Source organism: Salpingoeca rosetta, assembly GCF_000188695.1.
Source record: "Salpingoeca rosetta unplaced genomic scaffold supercont1.2, whole genome shotgun sequence".
Classification (NCBI taxonomy): Eukaryota; class Choanoflagellata; order Craspedida; family Salpingoecidae; genus Salpingoeca; species Salpingoeca rosetta.
The window spans coordinates 1,645,268-1,666,974 of record NW_004754932.1 but is presented as its reverse complement, the minus strand read 5'-3'; the positions used below and the strand labels follow the sequence as shown (position 1 = coordinate 1,666,974).

At 55.3% G+C, this 21,707-nt stretch overlaps 7 protein-coding genes across 7 annotated transcripts in view; 4 read left to right on the top strand and 3 right to left on the bottom strand.

Annotated features, from left to right (window-relative positions):
• Window positions 1-318: 318 nt before the first annotated feature.
• Window positions 319-753, top strand: PTSG_11658 (uncharacterized protein; the record flags this gene model as incomplete). The annotated part of the gene is made up of 2 exons (XM_004998345.1): window positions 319-329; window positions 564-753. 2 exons carry the CDS (start codon window positions 319-321, stop codon window positions 751-753), a joined length of 201 nt encoding a protein of 66 aa, XP_004998402.1.
• A 385-nt stretch (window positions 754-1,138) lies between these two features.
• On the bottom strand, window positions 1,139-5,517 carry PTSG_00929 (uncharacterized protein). Its single transcript, XM_004998344.1, has 6 exons — window positions 5,231-5,517; window positions 4,836-4,935; window positions 4,314-4,515; window positions 3,395-3,544; window positions 2,658-3,106; window positions 1,139-2,335 (listed from the first exon to the last, which is right to left on the bottom strand). The coding sequence occupies exons 1-6, from the start codon at window positions 5,459-5,461 to the stop codon at window positions 1,770-1,772; spliced, it is 1,698 nt and encodes a 565-aa protein (XP_004998401.1). The 5' UTR covers window positions 5,462-5,517; the 3' UTR covers window positions 1,139-1,769.
• An 80-nt stretch (window positions 5,518-5,597) lies between these two features.
• On the bottom strand, window positions 5,598-9,639 carry PTSG_00928 (uncharacterized protein; the record flags this gene model as incomplete). The annotated part of the gene is made up of 6 exons (XM_004998343.1): window positions 5,598-6,524; window positions 6,943-7,379; window positions 7,636-7,785; window positions 8,253-8,454; window positions 8,642-8,741; window positions 9,097-9,639. 6 exons carry the CDS (start codon window positions 9,637-9,639, stop codon window positions 5,953-5,955), a joined length of 2,004 nt encoding a protein of 667 aa, XP_004998400.1. The 3' UTR covers window positions 5,598-5,952.
• Window positions 9,640-9,974: 335 nt separating this feature from the next.
• On the top strand, window positions 9,975-13,368 carry PTSG_00927 (uncharacterized protein). The gene is made up of 9 exons (XM_004998342.1): window positions 9,975-10,190; window positions 10,382-10,424; window positions 10,569-10,623; window positions 10,794-10,998; window positions 11,194-11,272; window positions 11,622-11,691; window positions 11,880-11,982; window positions 12,223-12,410; window positions 12,896-13,368. Exons 1-9 carry the CDS (start codon window positions 9,993-9,995, stop codon window positions 13,365-13,367), a joined length of 1,413 nt encoding a protein of 470 aa, XP_004998399.1. The 5' UTR covers window positions 9,975-9,992; the 3' UTR covers window position 13,368.
• Window positions 13,369-13,497: 129 nt separating this feature from the next.
• On the top strand, window positions 13,498-17,998 carry PTSG_00926 (eukaryotic initiation factor 3B). The gene is made up of 11 exons (XM_004998341.1): window positions 13,498-13,575; window positions 13,904-14,250; window positions 14,563-14,685; window positions 14,850-15,197; window positions 15,375-15,560; window positions 15,799-15,858; window positions 16,037-16,156; window positions 16,367-16,535; window positions 16,875-17,011; window positions 17,250-17,562; window positions 17,728-17,998. Exons 1-11 carry the CDS (start codon window positions 13,545-13,547, stop codon window positions 17,805-17,807), a joined length of 1,914 nt encoding a protein of 637 aa, XP_004998398.1. The 5' UTR covers window positions 13,498-13,544; the 3' UTR covers window positions 17,808-17,998.
• A 90-nt stretch (window positions 17,999-18,088) lies between these two features.
• Window positions 18,089-20,024, bottom strand: PTSG_00925 (uncharacterized protein; the record flags this gene model as incomplete). The annotated part of the gene is made up of 4 exons (XM_004998340.1): window positions 18,089-18,278; window positions 18,548-18,602; window positions 18,795-19,350; window positions 19,542-20,024. The coding sequence occupies 4 exons, from the start codon at window positions 20,022-20,024 to the stop codon at window positions 18,089-18,091; spliced, it is 1,284 nt and encodes a 427-aa protein (XP_004998397.1).
• A 332-nt stretch (window positions 20,025-20,356) lies between these two features.
• Window positions 20,357-21,707, top strand: part of PTSG_00924 (uncharacterized protein) — a 2,848-nt gene continuing 1,497 nt past the window's right edge. Inside the window, exon 1 of the mRNA XM_004998339.1 lies at window positions 20,357-21,707. This exon is cut by the window's right edge and continues 1,497 nt beyond it. Coding sequence (XP_004998396.1) covers window positions 20,558-21,707 — 1,150 coding nt within the window. The 5' untranslated portion in view covers window positions 20,357-20,557.

The following is a 21,707-nucleotide window of genomic DNA, read 5'->3' as shown; positions in this document are numbered from 1 at the left end:
AAAAAAAAAAAAATGAACAGAAAAAGCAGTAAATACACGAGATAGAAGGCTGGAGATTGTAGCGGAGATAAAAGAGCGCGTAGAAAATACGTAGTTGAGCAAAAATCACATACAGGGGGAGAGTAAACAAATTGAATAATAAGGCTAGCTGTGGGTTTCTGTTCCCGAATTTTAATGTTGTGGGGAAACGTTTAACAGGAGGCTTTGGACATTTTTGCCAGGGGCAATGGCATGGCAGACGAGGGTGTTCCTATAAAAAGATTAAAATAGCCGATGAGACACCACTTTATATTATCAAACTATAAAAAGACCGCGAAAATGTGGAGTATGTGTGTGAGAGTGTGTGTCCAAGTCTCTCTCTCTATCTCCTCCCTCCCTCTATCTCTCTCTCTCTGTCAGTCTGTCGTCTCTCTCTCTCTCTCTCTCTCTCTCTCTCTCTCTCTCTCTCTCTCTCTCTCTCTCTCTCTCTCCCTCTCTCCCTCTTTCTGTCTGTCTGCCTCTCTGTCTGTCTGTCCGTCACCCTCCGTCTCCCTATCCCTTTCCACAATGAAACCTCACCCCAGCTGCCACATATGCTTTCGCCATCAGGTGTACCACAACTCGATTGGTGTGCTTGAGGACGGCCAGTATTGCTACGTGGGCCCCAATCGCGTCTTCCGCACCATCTCGGAGCTCGTGGCGTTTTACACCGCCATCACCAACGCCCCGCACCTCAAGCTGACAAAGGCAGCCCCAGTTACACAGCACCCTTGACACTGCGCGTGCGAATGGGTGTTTACTTCGACATGCTCTTCCTTCTGCCTGTGTTTCTGTTTTTTTTTTTTTTTTTTGGTCCGATGGCCTCTCGCGCATACTGGCACACACACACACACAGATACACACAGATACACACACACACACTCGCTCTACATCACCCTTGAATCGTAACAGCTGGCCTGTTCTAGATTCCTCTTGCTGCGATGCATGCCTGACACATGGCGTATGTTTATTTCTTTGCTCGCTTGCTTGCCCTGTTCTTGCCTCCTCCTTCCTTCCTTCCCTTCCCTGCGTGCTTCTGTCTTTACGCGTGTGCATTGACTGCTGCTTCATCTGCAGCCAGGCATGCACCAGCGAAGCCCCTGGCCTGTAAACAACATGTCTTTGTTCATCGTTTCATTGGTCCATACGCGCGCGAGCACGCATGCAAGCATGGGGGAAAGACAGCACGGCAAAGAGCAAACAAGTTGAGACCAGCACGGCAAATCAAATCAATAATCCAATCCACCAGCCTACCGGCATTCAAACAAAGCAGGCACAAACACACAGCCCGACCAAACGCACACAGACACATGCGCACGTTGACTACAGTGGTGGCTGCACGACTGCAAGCAAAGCAGCGGCAGCCAACACAGTTTCGATACAAGGGGCAGCAACACAGTTTCGATACAAGGGGCAGCAACACAGGAGAGAAGGAGTGGCCAAAGGCAAGAGGCAAAAGATGTGGAGAGAAGCTACAGCTACAAGACAAACGCCAGACATGTCAGGATGTGGCATGAAAAAGCCGCGAAGCACACGAAACAGGCAAGCAAGCAGAGCACACGGTTGTCTACACAGCCCTTTCTGTGCATTTGTTAAGGACAATCAACGAGTACAGCAATGGTCACACGGCCAAGCCAATGCACCACACACACAGACACGCACACACACACACGCCGCGCATACACACACGCATACACACACACACACACACACGCACACACACAGACATCGTCGTCAGTGCGAGATTGCGTCTAGTCGAGCACGAGGCCTCGCGTCTCCTTTGGAATGAGATAGGACGCCAGCGCCGCAACGCCGTTCATCGCCCCGAACAGAATCAAACGCACGTGAAACGCGATTGCAGAGGCGTCGCCCCAATACGGCGCCGAAAACGCGCCCACACGCGCCATGGCATTGCACCAGCTGTGGCCAGCAGCGCGCACGTGCGTGGAGTACAGCTCAGGCGTCATGACCCACGTCACGCTCGTGCCAATCAGGATGCTTGCACGGCACACCATGACCATGAACACACCAAGGGCGCGCGGCACAGGGATGGTGAGCAGCACCATGAAAATGCCGCTGACAAGATAGCCCGTCCCCGATATGATCTTGCGCCCAACACGCTCGATGATGAGGAAGGCCAGGATGCACCCAATCACCTCCGCTGCGCCCGTTGTGAACAGCGCCGGGTAGTCAAAGTCCTTGCTGCCGCCGCCCGTGTGCGTGCCGTTGGGCTGGTGCGGGTGGATGGTGCTGTTGTCATGCGACGTGGAGTTGCCGCCCTGGCTCGCGAAGAACTCGGGCGCAATGATCACCGTGCCTGCAGGCAACGCGACAAAATGGCATGACAGTCGCAGCATGAAGAGGACGGTGTTGGTTATTGTTGTTGTTGTGTGATTGTGTTGCATGTGGTGATTGTTTTGAAGGTGATGGAGTTGGGGGAGGGGGTGAGGGGGAGGCGGATAATGCACAAACGCTTGGACAAAACGCGGCATGGGCGGGCAGAGCAGCAAGAACGACAAAGCAGAAGCAACAGCATGGCGTAGAGGGCACACGAAAACGTCACAAACAGAAGCGACGCAGCGAAGCAGCACCAAGAGCAGCATACAGCAGCAGCAGCAGCAGGAGCAGCATGGACGAACCGTAGTACGTGAAGCCGGAGGTGGCCCAGACGGCCCACAGCATGATGGTGGTCATGCGGTTGTTCTTGTCGAACAGCATGAGCGGTGACACCTCGCTGCCTGTCGGCATATCGTCACCGCCAGCGTCGCCAGTTTCTGTAAGCAGGGCTGTGGAGTCTGCAATCTCGTACGTCTTGCCGTCCTCAGGCTGTGGCTCGTGGGAGAGCACAAGACGCGTGTGCGCGGGGAGAGCATCTGGCCTCTTGTTGAGCTTTGCGGCCTTATGCAGCACCTTCAGGGCTTCATCTGGTCGGTTCATCAGCAGCAGCCAGTGGGGCGACTCGGGGAGGAAGGGGAACGAGATCATCGCAATGGTGACGGGAACAGAGCAGAAGCCAACGAGGTAGCGCCAGCCAAGGTCATCAAGCATAATCCACGCAAGCCCGTTCACAAACAGCGTCCCAAACGTCCTGATGATGTGTGATGCGATGTGACGTGGCATTGCAGATGGTTGGGTGGGAAGTGAAGTGAGCAGACAGGAAGAGATATTCCAAAGATGGGGCAAGGCAGCCAAACAAGGATACGCACACACACAAGGGGCAAACTAGCACGCTCATTCTCACTGACACAGAGAGAGAGAGAGAGAGAGAGAGAGAGAGAGAGAGAGAGAGAGAGAGAGAGAGAGAGAGAGAGAGACGTATTCACACACACACATCCCTTCCCTCTCTATCAGTCCGTGATTGAGCGCGTGAACGTACCAGAAAAACTCAATGCCAAGCAAGGCCTTTCCGCGGATGCTTGGGGGCATAAACTCTGCCAGGAGATCAAAGGGAACGCCCATCCCGCCAATGCCAACGCCAACAATGAAGCGAAGCGTCACCAGCATGTAGTAGTCCACGGAGAACGCGCTGTGATGGTGGGCGGGCGGATAGGGAACAACGCAGCAGGAGCGGTGGTGGCAACGCAAGCAGTCAAGGTGGCCATGCCATGTGCACACAGCAAAGGGAAGAACCAAGAGGTGAGCAAGTGAAACAAGGCAGCAACGAGGGGGAATCTAAGAAGGGATAAAGATCACACACGGACATGGTGTGGTTGTTTGTGGTGCTCCAATTTGCGGATGCTATCTTGTGGTGTGTGTGCGACTCTGTGTGTTTGAAAACGAACAGTTCCCTCGAGCGACCGCGGCAAGCTTGGCTCTTGTGCATATATGCAATCACAATCTGGTGATGCACAGACACTTGAGGCGGGGGCTTGCTTGGCTTGGCTTGGATCTTCTTCCTTCACCCTGTTGTCGCCACCCCGCCCCCCCCCCAAAAAAACCAAACACCGTACTTCTCTCACTCTCACTCTCGCGCAGCTTCCACACCCCATCGTCAGCACCAGCCCTCTCCTCCATCCACAAACAAACGCGTGCAATCAAGGGTTAACAATCTTCCACCATCGCTTGCTCACTCACTTGTGTGAGGTGGAGGCGTGTGTGTGTGTGTGTGTGTTTGTGTGTTTGTGTGTGTGTGTGTGTGTGTGTGTGTGTGTGATGTAGTGTGGATCTCGACTCTATGCCATCATCCAACTTGCTCCCCAACTTCACCTGCCCCGAACCGCGACCCCACATATCCTCTTTCCACCCCGCCCCTCTCCTTGCCCAAGTGAGTGGTGTGAAGTGCGTGTGGCCTGTACCTTGACAAGCCGGCGACGGTGACCAAAAGCGCGGGAAAGAATGAGCCTCGCTTTCGTCCACACCGGTCTGCAAACGGACCCCAGAACACGGCCCCCAACAGCTCGCCCGCAAACACTACCGCCGTCAGCGTGGACTCCTGCACATCTGTGAGGTTGAAATCCTTCTTTGCCTCCACTTGCAAGAACGTCAACAAGCCAACCTCTGCACAGAGAGAGCAAGTGTGACGGGCAGAGAGGGAGAGAACAGAGCGAGACAGGGAGAGAGTGCGTTGTGTGAGTGCGTGTGAGTGAGTGCGTGCATGCGTGAGTGCGTGCGTGTTTGTGTAAATGTGAGTGCGTGAGGAGCAAACGAGAGAAAGAGGCAGGAACAGAGACGCGCTCAGAATTGACTCCATGCGTGGCTACTGCACAAGCATGTTCTTTAACGGCGGCTGTGGCTGCGTGTGTCGCACACCAAGCTCCCTCGCTCGTCCCCTCCACACACGCTGAGCACCGAAAGACACCGTGGGGGCGCCCTCTTACCGATGCTGTCAGTGCAAAAGCAAAGACCACAGATGATGATGACCCGGATCTGCTGCCATCCATAGCCGATGCGTTCAAAGGCCTCGTGGATGGTCATCACCTTTGGCGCATCAGCAGGCACCAGGAGTGGGTTTATGCAAACAACGCGCGTGGACAGGTGAACATGTGAGGAATTGAGGCGCGCGGAGATGATGCTGATTGCACTCAAGCCAAGTGCGCAACCAAAACATCAGCTGCACCGATACAAACATGATGTGAACACAACCACACACCCATGCACATAAGTTGTACGCACACATGCACACACACGTGCACACACACACGTGCACACACACGTGCACACACACGTGCACACACACATGCACATGCACACACACACACACATGCACACACACAGGGGCTGCATCTTCGTCGTTGTTGGGTGTGATGCTGAAATCAGCCTTGTCTGTGTCCGCGCCGTCGTTGCCTTTGCCGTTGACAACAAGGTCTGGGGATTCCTGATACCGCGGTGGGGCATCCGAGTTAACGCTCAGCCTGTCAGATTGGCTGGCCAACAGGGCTTCCTGATCATCCTGGGTAACACCGCCGCCACCTTTACCGTTCCTCCCCTTGCCTTTCTTCCCCATCCTTCCGTGAGTGCGTGTGGTGGTGGTGATGTGAGTGCGTGTAGCTGGCTCTGGCGATGTCTGGTCGCCTTGCTTTGCGGGGTTGTGGCTCGCACGTTTTTCCTCCCTTCTCCTCCAAACAACACAAACAAACGAAGAAAAAAATAATGTGTATTTTCAAGCGATTCGATGGTTGACTAAGGGCATGGTGCGTGGTGTTTGTCTACAATACAAGCAAGGCAAGCGGAGGTGGTCGTGGACAGCCAGCAAGAAGAACACTCTCTGCTGATACACACACACATGCACACACATGCACACACACGCGTGTACATGGAACCAAAACAAACGGGGATGGTGGTTGCTTAACATAAAGCGCACAACTGTCACACACGACAATCGCACGCGCCCAACACATACAATCATGTCATTCGCACGCCTACACCACCAAAACAACAGGTAGACAGGCAGGCCTGGCAGGCAGGTTGGTTGGTTGCTTATGGCACTCACATCCTCTAATCGAGGATCATGCCACGCGTCTCCCGGGGCAGGAAGAACGACCCGAGCGAAGCCAGCACGCTCACGAGACCGTACAGCAGAAGACGCAGCGCAATGGGCACGGCGCGCGCATCGCCCCAATATGGCGTGGCAAACGCCGCCAGCCGTGCCATGCCGTTGCTCCACGAGTGGCCCGCCGCGCGCACATATGTGGCGTACAGCTCCGGGGTCACCACCCACGTCACACACGAGCCAATGAAGATGCTCATGCGCGCAAACACCAGCAGCAGCACGCCGAGGCCGCGCGGCACCTTGATCATCATCAGCATCATCGCCACACCGCTGGCGAGGTAGCTGATGCCCGCGAGCGGCCTGCGGTTGAAGCGCTCAACCAACAGAAACGCAACAATGGCGCCAAGCACCTCCGCTGCGCCCGTCGTAAACAGCGCCGGGTAGTCAAAGTTGCTGTCGTTGTTGATGTGTGTTCCGTTCCCGCCCGTGGCATTGCCGCTGGTGCCGTTGTTGGCAGTGCTGTTCGCACTACCGCCGCTTCCGCCCTCAAAGAACTCGGGCGCAATGATCACCGTGCCTGCAGGCAACAAAACATGGCCAAGCCACGAGATGCAGGAGAAGGGGGGGGGATTGGAGGGATGTGGGTGAGGGAGAGGGTTGGTATTGGCGCGCGAGTGAATGAAGTGTGTGTGTATGTGTGTGTGTGTGTGTGTGTGTGTGTGTGCGTGTATGTGTGTGTGTGTGCGTGGAGAAGAATGGTGAGGTTCAATGGTTCACAGCTCTCGTGCTGGCGAGTTTGCGAATGTGCGCAAGCACCACGCACGTGTGCAAACACACACGCGCACGCGCGCACGCACACACACACACACACGCGCAAGCACACGCACACGCACACGCACACGCACACGCACACGCACACGCACACGCACACGCACACGCACACGCACACACACGCAATTACCCTTCCCACAAACAGCCAACCAACACACACTGACCGTAGTAAGTAAAGCCAAAGCTGGCCCACGCAATCCAGAGGGTGATGGTGGCCATGCGGTTGTTCTTGTCAAACAGCATGAGCGGTGACACCTCGCTGGCCGTGGGAACATCCTCCACCGTGCCGGGGAGCAGGGCTGTGGAGTCTGCAATTTCGTATGTCTTGCCGTCCTCAGGCTGTGGCTCGTGGGAGAGCACAAGACGCATGCGTGCAGGCAACGCGTCTTGGCGCTTGTTGATCTTGGCGGCCTTGCGGATGGTCTCCAGGGCCTCGTCGTGACGGTTCATCATCAGCAGCCAGTGGGGCGACTCGGGGAGGAAGGGGAACGACAGCATGGCCAGGGCAACTGGCACGGAGCAGAAGCCAACGAGGTAGCGCCAGCCAAGGTCATCAAGCATGATCCACGCAAGCCCGTTCACAAACAGCGTGCCAAACGTCCTGTTGAACATTGATGTGGTACAGGGGAGTTGTGTGGTGCGCATGTCGTGCAAGTGACGTGTGCATGTTGTCTTTGTGAGTGTGTTGCGGCGTTGGTCACTTCAACGAAGCCATGCGGTCCATACATACATATACACGCGTGGTCCATGCATATACGTACACAGACACACACATACACATACATACACAAAGTGGCGCGCTCATTCTCACTGACACAGACGAACCCCCCCCCCCACACACACACATACACACACACCAGAAGAATTCGATGCTGATGAGGGCCTTTCCGCGGATGCTTGGGGGCATAAACTCTGCCAGGAGATCAAAGGGAACGCCCATCCCGCCAATGCCAACGCCAACAATGAAGCGAAGCGTCACCAGCATGTAGTAGTCCACGGAGAACGCGCTGTGATGGTGGCGGGAGGGAACAACAATAGGGAGGATGAAATAGAGAGGAAACCAAGGTGAGCCATTGCGAAGAGGCAGTGACAGCCAGCAGGCGGGTGGTGGAGGAGGTGCTTTGTTGTTGGTGGTGATTGTGGCCCCCGCTGGCTGCCGCGATCAAGAAAAGGCAACTGCTCAGGCATGAGAACGAAGGCGCACACACGCAATCGTGTGGTAGACGCGCACTATGGCAATATGCGGTGCACAGGAAACAACACACACACACAGAGTTCACCCGCACCTCCCCTTCTCTCACCCTCACTCTCACTCTCTCCTCTACTCAGACACGCACACACACACACACTCAGACACGCACACACACAGAAGCAGAGCCGCATGCGAGCGCTGTAAGAGCTGCTGCATGTTCACGCACAACACGTGGGGCTTGGCTTGTCGGCGCACTTGCAAACACATGCTTCTCTTCTTGACCTTGCTAAGCCGGCGACGGTGACCAAAAGCGCGGGAAAGAATGAGCCTCGCTTTCGTCCACACCGGTCTGCAAACGGACCCCAGAACACGGCCCCCAACAGCTCGCCCGCAAACACTACCGCCGTCAGCGTCGACTCCTCCACGTCCGTCAAATCAAAGTAGTTGCGCGCCTCCACCTGCAAGAACGTCAACAAGCCAACCTCTGCAAATTGTGTGGGCGTGTGTGTGTGTGTGTATGTGAGCGTGTATGTGTGTGTGTGAGCGTGTGTGTGTGCATGTGTGTGACCGTGTTTGTGCAAATGTGTGTTGGTGTGTCATAAACACACGCGCTGGGTCCCCCCCCCAAATTCCATTGCACATTCGCACTTGACACGGCATGTGCTGCGCACCGATGCTGTCTGTGCAGAAGCACAGGCCGCAGATCAGGAGGACCCGCAGCTGCTGCCGTCCATACCCAATCTTGTCAATGGCCTCAGGCAGGCTCACAATCTGCGGTGTGGAAGGGGGCAACCAGCGCAACCAATGCGGGTATGATGTGATGTGATGTGATGTGAGATGATGTGGTGTGATGGGGTGATGGGGTGATGGGGTGATTCGATGCGACGTGGCGTGCACCACACAACGATGCAAACCCACGCAGTGCATTGTTGCGATGTGAGAGAGCGGTCATGTTAGTCACGACATTGCACGGCATTGCACACACACACACACACACACACACACACACACACACACACACACACACACACACACACACACAGATGGCCAAAAGCACATGTGACGTCACAGGACATCATGCCATCTGTGGAAGTGCGTGAGAGTCGCGATCAGGAGTAAAACGGACCGTTTCGCCATCATCATTGAAGCGACCCGCAGACAGGTCCTGTGCAAGCTTGATGGTGGGATCGTCCATGTCAAACACTGGCCGTGATTCGTCCTCATCGTCGCTGTCGCCAAACGTGGCGCCGGGTTTCGCGTGGTTCATTATGTGCTTGCCATTGCCGTTCCCGTTGAGCCCGTCATTGGTGGGCTTGCCGTTTCCCGTCTTGTGTTCATTGAGGGCGCCATTGGCGGCTCTGGTGCTGCTGCTGGTGCTGTCACTTCTGGTGCTGCTGCTGGGACTGCTGCTGCTTCCGTTGTTGTTGTTGTTGCTGCTGCTGTCGCCGCTTCCGCTGCTGCTGTTGTTGTTTACGATGTGGTCCTCGCTCTCACCGACTGGGGCATCTGTGAGCGTGATGTGTGTTGGTGCGCGCTGCTCTGCATCGTGGTCGCCAAGATCATCACCATCATTGTCGCCGTCGTCTTCGTCAATGCGGGTATCTTGGATGTCGGGCGAGGTTGGCCCTTGCTCGGGCGTTTGATTGTCCAACAAAGACACCTGTTCCATCGCCGACCCCACTTGCTGTTCTTCTGTTCTTCTGCTACCTGCTTGCCGTTCCTTTGCCGACTCTCGCAACAAAACCAGCAAAAAGGAAGCAAGCAACGCAAAGGCGTGTGCTTGTGTGTGTACTTGTGTGTGAGAGAGAGGGGTGAGAGAGCAAGACGGGGTGAAGGGAGAGAGAGAAGGGTGTGTGTGTGTATGTGTGAGTGTGTGTTGGTTGGTGAGTGTGAGGAGGTGTGGGTGGGGAAGCTGTGTGGACGAAGAAGAATGCGTTTGCTGCTCTGGAGAGGACAACGAAAAGCACCTTTGAGGTTCACACCAGGGATTGGCGAATTTGCATAGAATCGTCAACAACGGATATGGTGGGTGTCATCGCGACAACACTGTGCAGCATGTGTCTGTCGCGCACGTGTAGTGGTGGACGGCGCTTGCTGTTGCCAACTCGGAGGAGCACAGCAGCTGTTGCGGCAGCTTTTACAGCAACAGCAGTCACGGCAGCAACGCCGATCGCAGCGCTGCACCAGACTCTTCGCACCTACACCAAGAGGGCCAACAAGGTGCGTATGTGTGTGCGTGTGTGCGTGTGTGGAATGCATTTGCGTGTTTGTGAGTGTGTGCGTGCGTGTTTACGTGTTTGTGCTTGTGTGCGTGCGTTTGCGTGTTTGAACAGCCTTCTACACGCGGCTGTGATGCACACTACTCTCATGCACACTACTCTCGTGCATACGGCTTGTGATTTCAACTGCAGGAGAAAGGATTTGTGGATCTGAGGCGCGTCTTCGTGCGTGGTGGTGAGTAAGGCTGGAAAGGTGTTTCGGTAACGTTGCGCGGGATGCCACATGCAATCTGTACAAGCACATGCATACTCACAAGTACACGCACACACACACGTATTCACACGTACTCACGCTTGCGATTACAACTCTATTTCATAGGCAAAGGCGGGCTTGGGTGTTTTTCGTATGAGAACCTGGGCTACAAACGAAAAAGGTGAAGCTGCATGTGCACTTGCATGCGCAGTTGCGTGCGTGTGAATCTGTAGTTGCGTGTACCATTTCTCCTAACGACAGCCATTCACGCACGCACACGCACACGCACACGCACACATACACGCATATACACACACATATATACACAAACATGCACACGCGCACGCACAGGCGACCTGACGGTGCAGACGGAGGGCGTGGTGGAAGCGTGAATCTGACAGTGGATGAAACCGTGGGATCACTGGAGCACATCCCAGCTACCATATCTGGAATCACTGGTGGCCAGGGCTCCAGCAACAACAAGCTCGGCGCAAACGCAAAACCCAGAACCATCAAGGTTCCAGCTGGGACCATTGTCTACGACGAGGACGGCAAGGTGTGTGTGTGTGTGTGTGTGTGTGTGTGTGTGTGTGTGTGTGTGTGTGTGTGTGTGTGTGTGTGTGTGTGTGTGTGTGTGTGTGTGTGTGCAAGCGTCTATGCTATGCAAGTGTGTGTTTGTGCTGATGTACTGCATGTCAGTGATTCCACGCCAGTACCAATGCATATGCGCCGCTGCTGATGTATGTCCCAGGTGGTGGCCGATCTTGAGCGACCGGGCGAGTCATTTTGTGCAGCTGTCGGAGGGAAGGGCGGCCGCGGCAATTCTGGTGGTGAGAGGTGCTTTTTGCGTGTTTTGTGTCTGCGCTTGTGTGTCTGCGCTTGTGTGTCTGTGTGTCTGTGTGTCTGTGTCGTGTGTATGCAAATGTTGGTTTCCCCTCCTCCCCCCCTCCACACACACACACACACACACACACACACACACACACACACACACACACACACACACACACACACACACACACACACACTTGTTTGTGTACGAGTGTGTTCACGAGCGTTTATGCCTGCAAGGCTGTTACAGTCGTGTCTCGATCAGCTGTTTGTGGAGATGTGTCTCGATCACCTGCAGCACGCTTCCCGTTTTCCTCATCGCCTGACCAACTGCATCTGTTCTGTCAGGCTTGAAGCACACGCGCTGCGTCTCCTTTGATGACGAGGCGAAACAAGGCACCCCGGGCGAGGAGAAAAGGTGCGCTTCCAGCGTGCGCACACTTGTTATGTGTGTGTGTGTGTGTGTGTGTGTGTGTGTGTGTGTGTGTGTGTGTGTGTGTGTGTGTGTGTGGTGTTTGCTTGTGAATGTGGGCAACCGTACTTGTGCACTGGTGCATGAGGGTCGGTGAATTGCGGACATCACCTGATACGGAGGGCGTACTCCAGGTTTGTGCTGGAGCTCAAGACGTTGGCTGATGTTGGGCTTGTGGGCATGCCCAATGCGGGCAAGTCCACGTTTCTCAACGCCGTATCCAATGCACATCCCCGGGTGAGTGGCCGCGCTGACGCGCTTGCTGGCTCTCCCGCTGGCGTGGCTGGTGCTCTGGCGCTTCCGCTCCACGCTCAGCCTTTCACCATCACGCAACCTTACGCAAACACAAACACATACACACAACACACATGCACACATACACACATGCATACACACATAACACGCGCACATGCACACATACACACATGCTCACCTACGCACATGAAAACACGCACATGCACACACACGCAAACACAGGTTGCGCCGTATCCGTTTACGACGCTGAACCCGCACCTGGGGGTGGTTGACTTTTCAGACTACTGGCGCATGCGCGTTGCCGACATCCCTGGTATTCTGCCTGGTGCTCACGAGAACAAGGGGCTTGGCCACAACTTTCTTCGGCACATTGAGCGCAATGCCGTTCTCCTCTACATCATCGACATCAGGTGTGGGAAGAGAGAGAGTGTGTGTGTGTGTGCGTGTGTGTGAGTGTGAGTGAGTGAGTGAGTGAGTGAGTGAGTGAGAGATGTGAGTGAGTGAGAGAGAGTGAGAGATGTGAGTGATTGAGTGTTTGGGCCTTGGAGAAGAGGAGAGGAAGAGGAAGAGCAGGTGTTTGTGGTTTCTTGTCTTGTGCTGCCGCGAGTACACACACACACACAGTGTATAGGTCTCTTTTTGCCTCTCCCTCTCTCTCTCGCGCACACACACACACGCACACACACACGCACGCACACAGTGTATTGGTCTCTTTTTGCCTCTCTCTCTCTCGCACACACACACACACACACACACACACTCTATATCTGTCTTTAGGTGGTTCTCAGGTTTGATGTTCGCCTGCATCTGTGCGCCTCCCCTTCTACGTCACACACACACACACGCACACACGCACACACTCACGACATTTCTCTCCTCCCTCTGTCTTCTTCAGTGAAAGCCTTGGGTCGCCGCCTGCTGTGGAAGCGTTTGAAACCTTGCGCGAGGAGCTTCGACTGTATAAGGCAGAGCTAGCTGAGCGCCCATTCCTGATTGCGGCAAATAAGGTGGACTGCGAGGGCGCGCAGAGCAACCTGGAGCGGCTTCGAAAGCACATTGGCGCAGACAAAGCGCAGGAGCTCATCGTTCCCATGGCCGCGTCCACGGGCGAAGGCGTCGTTGACGTCACCACCCGCTTGCGGGTCATGGTGGAACAGCTCCAAAAACAACGCAGGCACCGCATGCAGCAGCCAGGACAGCCCGCAAGCAACACCACAACACCACAGCAGCAGCAACAGAAGCAACAGCAACAGCAACAGCAACAGCAACAACAAATAATGCATGATGAGGACAAAGAGGAAGAGGATGCAGACGACGCTGCGTTTCACGCCCAGCTGTTTGCGCCATCCAATAAAAGACAAAAATGACTTTGTGTGCACAAAAAGGCAAAATTGACTTCTGTACACGTGGGTGGTGATAAAAAAGGGTGGCGACAGCGCGCCCAAATTCTCACCCCTCACCACTGCTTGCTTGCTTGATGTGCCTTTTTCTTCTTGCCCTGCCCTCGTGCGAAGTCGTTTTCCTTCTTCCTCACACCATCCACGATGGCTTCCCGCGAGCTCACTGAGCGCGACAGTGAGTTGCCTTATGTGTCTGTGTGTCTGTGTGTCTGTGTGTGTGTCTGTGTGTGTCTGTGTGTGTGCCTGTGTGTGTCTGTGTCTGTCTGTGTGTCTGTCTGTGTGTCTCGGTTGCTTCGTGATGCGATGCGTCTGCGACTGAGCCTTTGCGCACATCTGTGCATCTCATTGTACATGCACCAGCTTCGTGTCATGTCGAGTGCACTCTTGCCTAGATCTGTCGCCCTTTTTTCCCAACATCATGCAACTTGCCTTGCCTCTCCTCTCACAACATGGCACACACTACAACACAACACCACACCTCCCACACACTATCCCATGTGCAGGGCCCGTCTACGACGATGGGCTGGACAACTTCATCCTGGTCGACGGCGTGCCTGTGGCACCAAAGGCCAAGCTGCCGCTCCTGGCCACCGTCCTGACCAAGGTGTTCAAGGAGTTCAAGCCAAAGAAGGTCACCCTCGCCGAGGATCCCGACACTGGCAATGGCGTTGGAGCCGCATACGTCGAGTTCTCCAAGCCACAGGACGCAAAGCAAGCCTGCGAGAAGATGAATAACCACAAGCTCGACAAGAAGCACACCTTCAAGACCTTGCCCCTGTCCAAGTTCAACGAGGTGATGAAGACAGAGGAGGAGGTCGAGTTTGATCTCCCGGAGCCAGGCAACACAGAGGTCAGTCCGTCAATCGACACACGCGTCTCGCGCCAACGCTGCGCGCCCTCCGTGTTTTGTCTGTGTCTCTGTGCCGTGTGTGTCTGTTTTTCCTCTCTACTTAGTGCTTGCTTCTGGCGTTGTCATCCTCGTCGTCGTGCACGTGCACCACGACCCCGTTGGTTGTGGTGCAGCCTGTGTGTTCCTCACACTTCCATCTTGGGTCTCCATCCAACCAACTCGCCCACTCACGCCTTGCCCATGTATTGTGTGCACCGTGTCGCTGGACTGCGCTTGATGTTGCATTGTTTCTGTTGCCTGTTTGCCTCACAGGACAGCCTGTACTCTTGGCTGCTGGAGCCCAACGCGTGCGATCAGTTCCTGCTGCACAGTGGCACTGTCGTTTCTGTGTGCAAGAACCGCGGGCCTCGGCGCACCACCATCGAGTCTCGTGACGTACGTTTCCTCACATGCCGGCGTCAAGCGCTCCTGCAACACATGACCTTTTGTTGCTTTTGTCAACTTCTTCCCCTCCACAAGCTCACACCAGCCCGTCGCCTGTTCCATCCCTCTCTCACTCACTCTCTCTCTCTCTCTCTCACGCAAACACACACACACAGGGTTGGACACAATACACAGCCATGTGGTCTCCCAAGGGAACGTACCTGGCCACCATCCACCAACAGGGTGTTGCCTTGTGGGGTCTGCCCAAGTTTGAACAGATTGGCAAGTTTGCGCACGGCGGTGTTCGCGGCATTGACTTCTCCCCAGACGAGCGCTACCTCATTACATGCTCCATGGCCAACAAGGACAAGACTGTCATTGTCTGGGACGTTGAGACACAAAAAGAGTGCCGCTCCTTTGCCATTGATCTCGAGACGACGCCCTGGCCCGTGTTCAAATGGTCCTATGATGGCAACTACTTTGCGCGAAACGTCGAAAACGCTCTCCTCGTCTACGAAACAAAGGTGTCGTTGATAGATGGTGTTGAGCGCCTCACTATTGCATGGCGCGCGGTGCTTTTCACTTTTTTTGTGCTTGCTGTAGGTGCTGGATCATTGTTCTTGTGTTTGGGTCCCAGTGCGGCATTGTCTCGCCCATCTCGCTCACTCTTACTGTTTCGGTTGCGTTCACCTGCAAAACAGACCTTCACCAAGCTTGGAAAGAAGAACATTGTGATCCGCGACTTGAAGGAGTTTGAGTGGTCGCCCGCTGACAACGTGATTGCGTACTGGACCCCTGGCTCAAAGAGTGTTCCCTACCGTGTCTCCCTCATGAAGATCCCGTCCCGTGATGAACTGGCTTCCAGGAACATGTTCAAAGTGGATGACGTGAGTGCTGACATGTTACGTTGTTCCCACTCGTTTGCGGTGTTGCGTGCGCCGTCTGTGGTCACTGATCTTTCGATGTTCCCGTGCGTGCGTCCAGCCCTCCCAGCGTTTTCACCCTGTGCGAGCGTCGTGTGTGGCACATTGTACATCGCACCTCTTTGCACCTTTTTTTGAGTCGCCTTTTTATGAGTGACGCAACCTGTACTCACTCACCATTGACTTGCTTTGAATGATGCAGTGCACAATGTTCTGGCAGAAGAGCGGGGATCACTTGTGTGTTCGTGTTGCAAAGACCAAGGTTTGTTTTGCTGTCTTGCCTGGAGCGTGCACAAACGCACCACCGCAAAACATGCAGATCATCCTGCCGCACTGCATGATTCGCGTTGTGGTCAGTCAGTGTTTGGTAGCGCTTGCTTGAACGCATATCCAAAACAGCGTCGTCCTCACCCCGTTGCTCCGTGTCGTTGCCGCCGCAGCACAAGAAGGTGTCACACGATTTGGAGATTTTCTTCTTGAGAAAACGTGACGTGCCCTTTGAGCACATTGAGCTGGATTTCGAGGTTGTGGATGTCCAATGGGAGCCCGTCGGTTCCAAGGTGTGTATCATTGCTGCGCGTGTGTGAGTAGCCTCAGTGTATTGCCCGTCTGTGTCTGCACGCCTGTGTGTGGTGGCCTCAGTGTTGTTGTTGTACGCCAGTTTCCTCAGCATTCACATATTATTATTATTTTTGGCTTTGATTTCGCTTCCGCTGCGCTCCTGTTTCCACAACATGCTCACGTATTACTTTGTGCTTGCATGTGTGCAGTTTGCTGTGTTGGTGAAGGAGAACGCGTTCAAGCACCGCGTTGTGTTTTACGACTTTGTTGAGGACAAGATGACGACCATTGGCGAGTTTGACGTGCCTGCAAATACGGAAATCTCCTGGAGCCCTCGTGGCGAGTTCTGCGTCCTCGTGCCTCTTCGTCAGCCAGAATGTAAGTACGCAACGGGAGTTCAAGTGTCCGTTTCGTCCCCTCATCTTCCCCTTCCTGTTCTCCTTGGTGACAAAGACTTTGAGCTGATGACACTTTAATAGGGACAGCTGATTATTTAGATCCGTGCTGATAACACAAATGGGAAATTTATTATCTCTGATCAAATCTTTGTCACACCTCGCATGCGTTCCTTCTCCTTCCATGCCTTTGCATGCTCCTTGCCTTTCTGTTACTGGTCCTTTTTCATGTTGTTCGTTCCCTTCAAACCTACCATCGGGGATCGATGTATCACTGACACTCCCGCTGCGTTGGTTGCGTGTGCTGCGTGTGTTTTTGCAGCCCGCCTCAAGTTCTTGAGGGTAACAGACAACAAGTGCGAGAAGCTGCAGGAGGGTGCCCACGACAACGTGTCCATGGGTACCTGGGATCCCACTGGCCGCTTCTTCGTCAGTGCCGTCACCCGCGCCGGCGCAAACGTACGATGTCTGCGCCATGTGTTGTCACCTGACTTGCTTGCTACCGATGCGTGTGTTTCGAAAGTTTGGTGTCGGACTTACTTGCCTGCCTGTTTGTGTCGACTCTCGCTTGTTGTCGCCTCGTGGTGCCATCAGCTGTTGTACTCACATTGCCGATATTCCCTTGTGCCTTTGTGATATTACCACCTGCGCGTTGTTGTTGTTGTTGTTGTTGTTGTTGTTTCCTTTTGCTCGACAGCTGGATTTTGGATACAAGATGTGGTGGTTCACGGGCTCGCTTGTTGACGAGAGGGAGGAACACGCTGGTCTGTGGTCCTTCCAGTGGCGGCCACGACCTGCGTCGCTGCTGACAGAGGAGGAGGAAGCCGAGGTTAAGAAGACGCTTAAGTCGCACTGGAAGCAGTTTGAGGAGGCCGACAAGCTGTTCTCGCAGCAGTCCTCTGAGGAGGAGCGCGACAGGCGGCGTGCCCTCTACAAGCAGTGGAACGACCTCTACGAGAAGAAGAAGTCCCTCATCCGCAAGTACCAGCACATGCTCGACTCCCGCGAAGGTGCGAAACTGACTTGTGGTTTTTTTTGGGGGGGGGAAGCATGGCTGGAGGATGTCATTGTCGTTGGTGTTTACTGATGTGCTTTACGACCGACCCATCAGCAACAAATCCCCGGCTCACGCATGTGCATGCTGGATTTTCCCATTTCTTTCCCCTTCAACGTAGGTGTTGATGACGTCATTCAAACAGTATCGGACTCCAAACTGGTGCTCGTCAGCCAAGATCGAACGCCGCTTGAAGAGTGATGCTGTGTGTTGTCGTATTAGCTGTCCGCGTCGTTACATGACTCTTTTGCCCCGTGTGTCGTGTTTTTGTTCTGTGTCACGTGTTGTATTGCAAACCGCAACAACTCGCGAGAATGATCTAATTGGCCTCTCGCGTGGATTTTCTTTGCTGCCCGTTGGCACATCAAATACAATTGCCGGCAATGAAAGTATCTGAATTTCATCACGCACACACACACACACACACACACACACACACACACACACACACACACGTGGAACCTGCGCTAGGTAGCTGATGGCTAACTGTCCTGGTTGTCCAAGCGTGCGTTTGTCAGCTTGGCAATGTCCTTCGCGGCCTTGACGACAGACAACAGCTTGCCTGCGTCCCGCATCCTGCTTGTCCCCAACGCCTCATTGTCGTTATCACTGTTGCGGTGCAGTGCTGCGCGCTGCTCCTCAACATGCTCCCAAATGCCCGGCAATTGTTCACTATAGTTTAAGGTGTGTGTGCGTGTGTGAGGACGGCGCGCGCGCGCGTGTGTGTGTGTGTGTGTGTGTGTGTGTGTGTGTGTGTGTGTGTGTGTGTGTGTGTGTGTGTGTGTGTGTGTGTGTGTGTGTGTGTGTGTGTGTGTGTGTGGACGGCGTGTGTGTGGACGGCGTGTGTGAAAGCATGTCACATCGCATGTGCTCCCTCTCCCTCTTTCTCCTTTCTGCCTCCACAACACCCGCCTCCCAGCGCACGCCCATAGCAAGCGGACCTGTTCTCAATCAGCGACAGGCAGGCCGACGTGCCCGCAGACATGATGAGGCGGCCTGATGCACAAATGTCAAGAAGGGTGCGTGAGCAGCGGGACGAGTGTGCACAGAGAGCGTGAGCGATGGTCAGGCGCAGTGCACACACAACAAAGAACAGACACACACACACACCAAACCCAGACACACACACACACCAAACCCATACACACACACACACACACACACACACACACACACACACACACACACCGTCGAGGTTTGTGCCAGCGAGGTCGGCAACAGCGCGGGTGGCGTCCTCCTTCATGGTGAGTGCGCGGATGAAGCGGTTCACGCCCTTCTTCTCGCCCAGCTCAGCACGAATAAAGTGCACAGCCGCCCCAGCAACCTCCATCAGGCGATCCAAGCACGCCGGGTCGTGGGTGACAAAGTAGCGCGCCCAGAGCGAGTCCAGCACGCACCCAGACAGCATTCCTGCCGCAGGATACAGGGCTTCCTCAAAGTCCTTGGCGCTGCTGCCCGTGTTGTCCTTGGCCATGTGTTGCAAGCTGCGCAGCTGGAAGAAATTGTGCGCCGTGTAGGCGTATGGCACCATGCGCTGCTGCAACACGACGTCACGGAAGCCTCGCATATCCAGGGCCGGCAGCTGCCACGCTGTCACGGGCTGTCTCAGCACCTTCTGCTCATCAGGTTGCACCGGAAACATGTTGCGGATGCTCTCCAGGCGCATGGTCCACATGTCACCAAGCGAAGCGTCGCCCTCGGGTGCCTGGAATCCGGCCGCACCCACATAACAGTCGTCCGCATACTGTGTGCGTGTTCAAAGTGGGAGAGGTGAGGAGTGATTGGGAGGGGGGGAGGTAGTAGTGGTAAGTGTCAAAGCACGCACGCATGGGCAAGTTGTTTGTTTGGCCCGTACACGCACACACACACACACACATACATACAAGCATAAACATGCATACACACACGTGCAGATACACACACACCCATACCTACCTGTCGGAGGAAGACGTCGAGGTCTGGGTCGTTCTTGATGAAGAGGGCGCGGAAGAACGTGTCGCACTGTTCTTCGTCGCGTGGCACAAGCCCACTTTGACACACGTCAACCAAGTCTGTGTAGAGCAGCGTGCAGTCGTCAGCGCCGGCAGTCTCCAGCAGGGAAGCCCAGAACACGGCCGATGAAAGGCCGTTGTTGCCGGCGAACATGCCGTGCAGGAGAAAGCCCATGAGCGCGCCCACAACCTTGTCGCCCTCCAAGTTGTGGTCCTCTGCCCTCTTCACCTGCATCATCCACTCGTTGAGCTTGTCTGTGTCGGAGAAGTGCCGCTGGTAGGAGTCCATCCACTTTGCGGTTGCATTCGTCTGCACCCCTGCTGCCTCTTCCAACCCTGGCGGCTTGCTGCCGCTGCTGCAGTCTCTGCTCGTCATCTTCATCGTCAGTCGCGGCGACGACCAGAGGCAGCGAACCTGCCTACTCATGCTGCTGCTGCTGCTGCTGCTGCTGCTGTTAATGCTGCTGCTGCTGCTGCTGTTAATGCTGCTGCTGCTGCTGCTGTTAATGCTGTTAATGCTGTTGATGGCGGCGTTGACTCTTGCAAGCCCATGCCGCAGGGCGTACCGCCCCAGCGCCCCGCCGCCGCCAGCAGCAGCACCACCACCACCCACAAGTCGATGCCACATCCTCGCGCGTTGCTGTGCGTCTGTTTGTTGTTTGGTGGTGTTGCAGCACGTTGTGGTTGTGGCGCTCGCTGTCCTGAAACACGTCAAGCACGAAAAACTCTCTCACGTGTTGCCGCGATTTTGTGTACCTTTTTCCCTTCTGCCCCAAACACGTTCACACACACACACACAGAGCAGGCGAGCAAGGGAGTGCTTGCACGGGGTGGCTGTTCTCCTCGCACTCTTGTTCTTCTTGTTCTCTTCTTGTTCTTCTTGTAACACACCAACCACACACACACACACACACACCACACCGCCAAGCCATACACGCACACAAGCACACCACCACCACCATGGCGCGAAGCGGGCCCAAGGTGATGAGCGCGGAGAAAATCCGCGCAGCTGTGCTTGGAAGGGACCGTAACCCCGTGGCGTATGACGAGGCCGTGGCTGCGTGTCGCAGCGGCTTCCGCGAGGGCGGGCCGCCGCTCATCAAGGCATGGATCCTGCAGCTCACCCGCTGCGTCTCCTGCTTTGGCCAGAAGACACACCACATGATCGACGTCGTGCTGGCGCAAGACCTGTGGGCCGTCGCAGACGCGCGCGAACCCTTGCTAGAGTTCCTCACCGCCCTGGTCTCAAGCTGCTCTCTGTACGGCGAAGCGTGCATGAGCTACCTCATCAAGTACCTCTACCGGCCCTTGCCCGTGAGCCAGGCCGCCAACGTGGAGGCCATCGAGGCTCTGCGCAAGGAGCTCGATATCAAGGTCCTGCACACCCTCTACGAGATTCTCCGCAACACCCCTGGCCAGATTCGCAACTTTGTCCACGTGATCAAGTGCCACGTCCCGCACCAGAGCCACCCAGACTACGTGCACGAGAAGTTTTGCCACAACATCTACGACTTCACCCTCGCCTTCCCGCACATCATCAAGCCCGTGCTGCAGATCATGGTGGCGCAGCTCATCAAGCTCGACGCCGACATCAACGCCGTCATGGCTTTTGCACCATCCCCAGCTACCACGTCCCCGCCACCAGACGCCACAAAGCCTTCGCCACAACAACAACAACAACAGCAACAACCGCAGCAGCAGCAGCTACAGCATCCGCAAAAAGGACAGCCGGGCGTCGCTGCCAGCAGTGGCCCGGCAGCGAAGCAAGCGCAGAGCAGGAGTGGCGACGCTACCACAGCACAAGCAGGCGAGGGCGACGACGAGAAGGAAGCCGAGGAGGAAGAGGATGAGGAGGACACGGGTCCCGGTGCTGTGGAGCGACGAAAGCTGGACACCGTCCTCAGCTACACGCTTGACTTTGTCAACCACAAGCTGTACGAGGAAGGCGGGAATCCGGACGAGCTGTTTGAGATGCTCATGTCCATCTTCGACGAGCAGGTGCTGATGGCCTACCACACCTCGCACGTGCAGTTTATCTGGTTCTACGCGGCCCACTATGGCGAGAACCAGCTTGCCAGGCGCTTTGTGCAGGAGTGCATGGCCAAGCTCG

Coding starts and splice junctions, on each gene's coding strand:
- PTSG_00926 (XM_004998341.1), top strand. CDS start 13,545: ATGGCTTCCCGCGAGCTCACTGAGCGCGACA. Junction 14,251..14,562: donor CGGAGCCAGGCAACACAGAG/GTCAGTCCGTCA, acceptor TTTGCCTCACAG/GACAGCCTGTACTCTTGGCT. Junction 15,198..15,374: donor TCCTCGTCTACGAAACAAAG/GTGTCGTTGATA, acceptor CCTGCAAAACAG/ACCTTCACCAAGCTTGGAAA.
- PTSG_00929 (XM_004998344.1), bottom strand. CDS start 5,461: ATGGGGAAGAAAGGCAAGGGGAGGAACGGTAAAGGTGGCGGCGGTGTT. Junction 4,936..5,230: donor ACGACGAAGATGCAGCCCCT/GTGTGTGTGCAT, acceptor GATGCGCCAAAG/GTGATGACCATCCACGAGGC. Junction 2,336..2,657: donor CTCCGGCTTCACGTACTACG/GTTCGTCCATGC, acceptor CGTTGCCTGCAG/GCACGGTGATCATTGCGCCC.
- PTSG_00927 (XM_004998342.1), top strand. CDS start 9,993: ATGGTGGGTGTCATCGCGACAACACTGTGCAGCATGTGTCTGTCGCGC. Junction 10,425..10,568: donor GCGCGTCTTCGTGCGTGGTG/GTGAGTAAGGCT, acceptor TCTATTTCATAG/GCAAAGGCGGGCTTGGGTGT. Junction 11,273..11,621: donor CGGCCGCGGCAATTCTGGTG/GTGAGAGGTGCT, acceptor CTGTTCTGTCAG/GCTTGAAGCACACGCGCTGC.